At 40.8% G+C, this 8,566-nt stretch overlaps 1 protein-coding gene across 1 annotated transcript in view; it reads left to right on the plus strand.

Moving 5' to 3' along the window:
• Positions 1 to 8,275, plus strand: part of frmd6 (FERM domain containing 6) — a 32,861-nt gene extending 24,586 nt beyond the window's left edge. Inside the window, exons 10-14 of the mRNA XM_080783969.1 lie at positions 1,123 to 1,297; positions 1,614 to 1,922; positions 2,060 to 2,197; positions 3,308 to 3,399; positions 3,675 to 8,275. Of these exons, the coding sequence (XP_080640095.1) occupies positions 1,123 to 1,297; positions 1,614 to 1,922; positions 2,060 to 2,197; positions 3,308 to 3,399; positions 3,675 to 3,968 (1,008 nt within the window). The 3' untranslated portion in view covers positions 3,969 to 8,275. The remainder of the gene's footprint in view (positions 1 to 1,122; positions 1,298 to 1,613; positions 1,923 to 2,059; positions 2,198 to 3,307; positions 3,400 to 3,674) is intronic.
• Positions 8,276 to 8,566: the final 291 nt, after the last annotated feature.

The following is an 8,566-nucleotide window of genomic DNA, read 5'->3' on the forward strand; positions in this document are numbered from 1 at the left end:
GTAACGCCGTTGCCATGTTTCAGCCGTAAAGCGTGACCTCTCGTCTATCGAGAGACTTCGCGAGCTCCATCCACTTGCAAAGTCTCGCGACTTTCATTGTCCATTCATTGTCAATGGCATTTAATGTTTGTGTTCAGACAGAATCTATACTATAGCTGTTTATAGGAGGGAAAAAAGAAGAAAGTAAAAAAGATGGGACCCTTAGGAGACACCGGTCAACTAAGTACATGGGATAAATAGTTACGAGATAAGCGAGAATATTGATCGTTTTATTTTTCCCAGCCAGCTCAAGGATTTGAACCAGCGACATTCCAACTACAAATAACAACCTATAATTTGGGCCAAACACTGCTCCAAATTTGTTTTGTAGAGGATCCTTTCATTGTCATTCAACTGCCAATTTTTTATTTATTATTAAATAATTTCCTTATTGTAGGAATCTGATTCGAGTTAATTCACCAGTTTATTTGCATGAGTAACCCTACACTGGGGGAGTCTTGCATTCAAGTTTCAAATAAATAAGTAGAAAGCGGCATTTTATAGTCAGGAATGTGGAGTTCAGTGCATTTTTCAAAGAACCTTAAATCCACCCATTGAATGTGAAAATCCAAACCCCTGCAGAAATGTTTATAGGGCTGTCTTGAAAACAGCGCTGCTGACACAGAAGACAGCTGTTATTGGGTCAAGCCTCTTCCAAAGGCTTGCAAGAGAAAAACACAAGCCTGCCGTTTTACTAGTGTGTGTGTGGTGTGTGTGTGTGTGTGTGTGTGTGTGTGTGTGGGGGGGGGGGGGGGGGGGGGAATCATCAAAAAGTAATGTTCATTCCCTCCATGCAGAAATGTTGAACAGATATGTTGAACCGGTTGTTGTCTCACTATTTCCATGTAAGAGCGGCTAGCTGCAAAATAGATTTTCAAGATGAGACCTCATCACTCCTGTGGTTTGCCTCTAGGCTTTCCAGGCATTTAATCAAGACTGTAAATTCACATTCCCTTTTCATAAGCTTACATTATGAACTGTTGTGAAACAATGAGAGAACTTGTTTGAACGCTTTGTTTTCTTTTTGTGACAATTCATTTCCCCCCCCCCCCCCCCCCCATTTCTTCTCCTTCATATTCTCAGGGAAAGAAGTTTGAAATCCTCCCTGACGGGCTCCCGTCCGCCCGTAAACTGATCTACTACACGGGTTGCCCCATGCGCTCACGCCACCTCCTGCAGCTGCTTAGCAACAGCCATCGCCTCTACATGAACCTGCAGCCGGTCCTGAAACAGGTCCGTCGACTGGAGGAGAATGAGGGTATGTTCTCATGCATTTCACATCATCAGATATTAGAGAATGATGTTTAATTAAAAGACTAACTTACTTATTAAAATCAATCACTATTTGATTCAAATTTGATTAGATTGGGAGAGTATTATTATTATCATTATACATATGTTTTTATATTCTAACTGATGACATAAAAAATATGACTTAAGAAATTCAAAGCGTCAACACCAGACAGAATGTCAAAGAAATGGCCTTTGACTAATTCTAATGATTTGGAATAGAGAATCCAGATCCTGTGCTTTCAGTTACATTTAATTATTTGTCCACCTGTGTAACCCCACAGAGAAAAAGCAGTACAGGGAGTCGTACATCAGTGATGCTCTGGACATGGACATGGAGCATCTGGACAAGCGCTCGCGGGCCAGTGGCAGCAGCGCTGGGAGCATGTCTCACCACAAGCGCCTATCTCGCCACTCCACCACCAGCCACGGCAGCTCCCACACCTCGGGCATCGAGACGGACAGTTTTAGGGCCCCTGGCCAACCGCCCCACAGGCCCCTGCGCACCTGCAGCTCCAGCACAACCAGCCACGGAAGTTCACACACCTCGGGGATCGAGAGCAGTGGCAAAGAGCGTATTCTAGACGACGATGGTAAGACGGCAACGTGCACATAAAGACTATACCAGTGGCTATTCTTTACCAGTAGAGTAGCTACTGGTTATTACATAACTATACATTATTCATAATGTTTGAACAGGTCTAAATCAGCCACCACTTGTTCATTACAGAGATTGAAATGTTGGTGGACGACCCCAAGGATTACGAGGAGCTTCATGAGATGGCCTTGGAGCTCAACCAGGACCTGTGTATCCATATCACTGAGGACATGCTGACCATGTCTCCTGACCAGACTAATGGATACTCAGGTAGTGCCTCGCTTGCTGTCTTATTTGATTAATCATTTTGACCTGAGATCAGATTCTAAAAATGTCTTCTACATCCTGACAGTTTTCTGAAAAAGCTATGTTTCTATGTCAGTCGTTCTTCGATTTTTCAAAAATAGCAGACCTACAAGCTCGTAGCTGAGCTTGTATGAGATCTACTAAAGCTAAAGCATAACATAATGCTAACACCTAAAGGGGTTCCCGACCAAAATGGGTTAATCATTTTTGTCAGGGTCACAAAGGAACATAACTCTGTTTCTTCAATGCTTTTATCAGAAGCACTTCACAGTACCGTGGGGAGACACGTTGAGAAGTCAAGTAACAAGCAACACATACCGCCTCCTAGCTAGGTCCATTAACAGACCATATTGGAAATATGTTTGAGGCTTTATTTGTGTTGTTCTAAAATACTGGCAGTCTGGCACTCTTGTGTAATCCATGAAAGGAATCGGCACAATCACAATTTAGGCATATCGCAGCTGCTCTCATTCAGATTGATTTACAAATTGCATGAAACAGTATGAAGACAAAGTGCTACAAAGTAACTAAGCAGGCCAGGTACTGTAGACATTAAACTTAGCAGTATAAATAAAGTACTTATCTAAATGTAACAAACATGGCATCTGTGAACAAGCAGATAGCATGCATGTATCAAAATAACATAGCATATGTGAACATGCTACCAGCATACATCTGGATAACTTAATTAGCATGATACAACCGCTAGAAAATAAAGGGTGCTAGGGGGTGAGGTGCACATAGTACACTCGTGTGCACATTCCACATCGTCCCCTTATTTTGTTTCTGTGCTGATATTTTCCTGACAAGCGTCTGAAGCTGTTGGTGGGGTCTGTGGGCCCCCAGAGACCCTTCCTTGAGGGCGTTCCACAGGTTTCCCAGCAAAGTTAGTTAATTTAGCATCGAAATCTGTTTAACCTAACTCTCACTTTCTTTAATCCTATATAGATCAGCTATTTGAAAATAGCCAAGCAAGTTTCAAAGAAATCAAATCTTGTATGGGGGCCCATGGCATAAAATACTTTCAGATGGGGATCCACTGCTGTAGCTAAGCCTTAATCCTCTGTTTCTCAGGACTCATTGTAAAGGACGTTAGCTCCTCCACTTCCAGCTCCTCAGAGACTGTGGTCAAGATGAGAGGTCAGAGCATCGAGTCTCTTCCTCAGGTAGGCCAACGGCATTGTTACACAACACCACCACACTGCAGGGAAACTTAAAACACATATTCACAGTCCACACACCGAGTCCTACCCACCATGCAATGGCTTCATGATGTCACAAAGCTTCACTTATGCTTCTGTGACAAAGTGATGTGCGACGAGGCACTCAACTGAAATAACATATTCTCTATGGAGAACACAAGAAATAAATGAGCAAATATAATAATATGCCTTATTCGTTCGTTTGCCTTTTCTAAATATTTGTTGACTATCTCCCACAGACATCTGCATGCAGGAAGCCTCAGTCGTCAACGGACCGACACAGCCAATCTCTGGACGACATCCGGCTCTACCAGAAGAGCTGCTTGCAGTGGGCGGAGCTATGCCAAGACACCGCCCACAGCTACACGTTCGGCTGCGGCGAGGAGCTGAGCAACGGCTGTGGCCAGCAGCAGGGTCTGGCAGAGCAGTGTGCTGGGATCCGCGGGGAGCAGCACCCCTTCCCCATCAAGAGGACCAGCAAATACTTCTCCCTGGACCTGACCAGCGATGAGGTCCCAGAGTTTGTGGTGTGATGATGGGCAAGGGAGAAGTAGACAAAGGTGGCCTCAGTGTGAACCTATTCTTCCATGTTAGTCAGAACTGGAGACTCCTGGTGCGAGGGGAGCGTTGGAGGTATGATGATAGATGGAGGTCTCCATATGTGGCCATTAACAGCACTCAATGAGTGAACTGGCCCTGAATTGTCTTAACCCGGACCTTCTTCATCCCTCTTACCACTACACACACACACACACACACACACACACACACACACACACACACACACACACACACACACACACACACACATTAAATTAACAGACAATAACAGCCCATGATGAAGGAATCTTGGGAACTTCAATAATGGAACTAATTGGTTCAAGAGAACCTGCGTTTTTACAAGTTAATTCATGCTGCTCCATTTTGACACTCTGGTTGGGAATGGAGTGTGAAAGGAAACGTAAGGGAACGAAGCTTCATTTTCTCTCAGAACAAATTTGGACTATGTTTTGACAAACACGTCATTTCCAACCTTGTTGAAGATCTACATTTTGCGTGTGCCTGCCTACATTGACTAACCTATATGAAACTGGACTGTGTGTGGACATGCACAGTTGCACACAGGCTTGGGCATGCAAGGACACAGACATAAACAGCATATCAATGTTTCATATCAAGAGTATCCCAGAATTGCGGATCTCCCACAAAAAGGAGAAAAATGGAATTACGAGCTATGAACCAAAGAAAAGCTGACGGTAAAAACTGAAATGGCAAACCCCTTTTGCGTTCAACTAATTCTAATTATGTTCAACGGGCCAATGAAATGAGTTAAGATTAAGTAGGACAATATGAGATTGTTTTTTAAACGTTTTGCTGTCTTAAACTATGAATATTTGGGTTGATACCCTTTAACCACTTAAGCCTATCTACAACTCTGCGTCACTATTTTCAAACATCTTTGAACTACTTTTGTCTATAATGAAAAGCCCCAAAATGGGGAAGCCAGGGTGAAAGTGGTCAACCATTTGTGCACCAGTGTCTCCCTCTGTCTATTTTCTCTTTTCTCCTAAGCAACGTGTCTTCTAACACTTAATTTTACCTCACCAGGAAGTGCAGTGTGCCAATTTATCCCTCACAGTCTCTTAATAATGTTCACAAGTGTGAACAAATGCACGTGCACACACACACACACACACAAACACACACACACACACACACACACACACACACAATGTGCCTTCACTACACTATGCAGGATGCCGAAAAAACCACAAACCCTTGACCCTTGCCTTGACAATCACACATCCTAACCGTAGTCATGGAGAATTTTATAGTCCTAAGTTCTTGTAAATTCATTTTCCCCCTTTGATGTCTTCTTTTCACCACTGACATAATTTCAAACGGTGTACATAAATAATATTCAGCAGACTAACCTGCTTTAACATTGGTGGGGGTTTGTCTACTTGATGTTAGCTACTTGACAACTTTAGTATGAAAAGGTCCCATGATCATCACAGACTAGACTGAATTTCCTAGTAAGAATGAGGCTGAGTGAGTAATCCTACATGTTCTTACTTGTGCCGAGTTGAGGAAGGCTCCCCTGTAATCCACACACAAAATGGAGCCATGTTGGCCGTCGGCCAAAAAAACAAAACTTACATGTTGACTTCGTTCTGCATGACTATTATCATTTCACTCACTTGTCTCTTGGTTACTGTTACAGCAGAATTGTCTTTTTGTTAGTCTAATTTTCTTTTTGTCTATTATTTTTAAACTGGAACGTGTTGCATTTTTAGTTTTCATTTAAATCATTTTACCTTGCTGAGATCTTTTACATGTGTTTTTGTATGGATCGTCAGACTCTCTGTGTATGTTGAAAAGTTATTCTGTGTGGAGTGGACGTCTTACAGTATTATAAGCGATGTATGTGACAGTATTATAAGAACCCTGTGATGCAGATTCACACCTGCAGCCCTTTATACACAACAAGAAATACTTATCACTATCTAATAGCAGTTACAAGTGAACATTAAATATTGTTGTAATTAACAACAAATAACAGCTTATTATATTTCACAACTACGTTTTTGCTCCATAAATCACTCAGAGCTTAAATACACCACTTACGGTGTAACTGGGAATAAAAGGGTGTCGTTGACAACAGATAATTTAATTTCACATGGTATTTCTGCTCATAAATCACACAGAGCTGAGATTTAAAACTGCATTTGTGCGATACTCTGCCGGAATCGATAAAGAAGAGGAATTGCCATAACAAGCTGTAGTGTTTTGAAACACTCACACCTCTCCACCTCCTCTGAAGCACCTTCCCCTGGCTCCCCATCCCTTGTCTATAAAAAACACTCACATGCATCCAACAGACTACAGCAGCTGAAGCCGAACAAACCAATCAACTTGTAAAGAGATCTTAGTTTAACCATTTAAACCCCATATAGTCCCTGGTGGCTCTAAGCTGGTGTATTTTCCATTTTAATAGAGAAAATAACCAATCCTCATATAGATTGGCTACTTTCTCTATTTTTGAGTGAAAGTGGTTAAGTGTGTCTTTGGGTTTTTAAATATTGAACCAATGAAAAGTATTAACAAGAGCTTGTGACTAAATAATAACTACATTGGGTCCATTGGATCACAGGTTATTTTTCCCATTTCCTGAGAAGTAACGGTTTTGGACATTATTACTTTTTGAAAGGATGCAGATCAGGCACTCATATGGAGTCATATTGCTCTAGAGCAGTGTTTCTCAATTTGTCTTGTCTCAGGTCACCCCTGTAAATACCTTTTCATCCAAGGCACCCCTGAATTACATCGTTACATTATCGATGGCACTTTCTTTCATATTATGCTATGCAAGTATGTTAATCTTTCACCCTAAGATACAGTATGTGTCACAAGGAAAATGTAATAGCAGTTTCCATTACAACAGATTGAAAATAACTTCATACTGGTCATTTAACCACAGCATCCCTATTCTGGGCGGAAGATTCACCAAAAATAGCTGATCTACAAGCTCACAACGTGTCAACACGACACAACACTATTTTTGGCGAGAAGATTTGGTGGTCTGTCTCTGTCATATTGATAAATTCCAAATATTATATAAGTATTCTGTGGACTTGCGTCAGGGCACCCATTTTGAGAACCACTGCTCTAGAAAGGAGGGGAAAGTAACATATGTGTTTCAATGAAAACTTTGTACAACACATTCGTTTCAGTCCTTGTGACTATCGCAACATGTCATACTACAACAATGTTTTTAAAATATATTTGATTCATATCAATTGCCATACGTAGTGCACTCTAACTGCACATATTTACAATAGCAGGTCTATTTCTGCAGTAAGCTTGTTACTCCAAATGTCCACTGAAGACATTACGATATTGTACATTCTGGTTTAAAAAATCTGGAAAGGAGTGTACCATATACACAACACAACATCAACTCATGACTGGGGGAATACAACATTTCGTTTAACATTTTCTCTTTTCAATGTTTACATGTGGGTAAATGTTTTTAAATTATTTTTTAAAGGTTATATCAAAGTGAGTAAGAAATTCATCTAGATTTGTAATTGTTATCAGCTATGGGTTGCAAGTACGGTCTCAAAACTGCTCTGAGAGCAGAAGGAACCTTATTATTCCATACTTGTGTGTATGTGTGTGTGTGTGTGTGTGTGTGTGTGTGTGTGTGTGCGCGTGCGTTGATGCCTATCAATAGTTATGACATGTCCCCCTTCTGCGCACAGATGAATATCTATCCGTTAGTCGTGTTTGCTTAACACAAGGTTTCTTAAAATGTTTAAAGTATGCCATATTAATACCTCGAGACTGGTAAAACGAGAGAAAGACAACTGGCTCAGAGACAATAAAGCATTCTTAAAAAGGTGTAAGTGTGTAAAGATTCGTACACTTATGGATTTGATACAAAACTACAGCATTCTATATTTCTATATTTCAGGTTGTTCCACTCACTGTTTTTTCCACTTATGTGTAATTGTTTATACTCTAATGGGTGTTTTCTAAAATCCTGTCTTTTCTGTATTAAAGCAGTGAGTGAGCGTCAAGGTACAGAGCCATACAGCCACAACCCACTTTCCTGTCCTTAACATACTCAATGCATATTTACACTATGTAAGAGTTTGTATGTCTGCACTATGTGTCCATAATCCTTTCTGTGAAAGGATCTCCCTTCAGGAAAAAAAAGTGAATGATTTTTATTTGTCAAACCCTGTAGTGAAAATTTATGATTTGTAATTATGAAGTCTGGTCCGTGCCTTCTTGGTACTAATGCCCTCAAATAATCAATAAAAAGGTACATTTATTTGCCAAAGTTGAACTGTCCTTGTCTGGTGGCATGTCGTATTGTGGCAAGTTCATTCATTAATTTAAGCGCAGATTAGTACAGGTTTTTTTTAAAAGAGAGAATTAGTGGGGTAAATAAAGTAGCATCATGACGACAACAACAACAAAAGCAAAACACATAATGCCCCTAAAGTAATGGCATCATTAAAATGCATCATACACCTATAAGGACACTTGAATGCTGATAATGTGAATGTGCTGCCCTCTGGAGTAACATCCAACAGCACAGCATTATTTTCACGCACTAGAA

Source organism: Protomyctophum bolini, assembly GCF_963924005.1.
Source record: "Protomyctophum bolini genome assembly, chromosome: 15".
NCBI lineage: Eukaryota > Metazoa > Chordata > Actinopteri > Myctophiformes > Myctophidae > Protomyctophum > Protomyctophum bolini.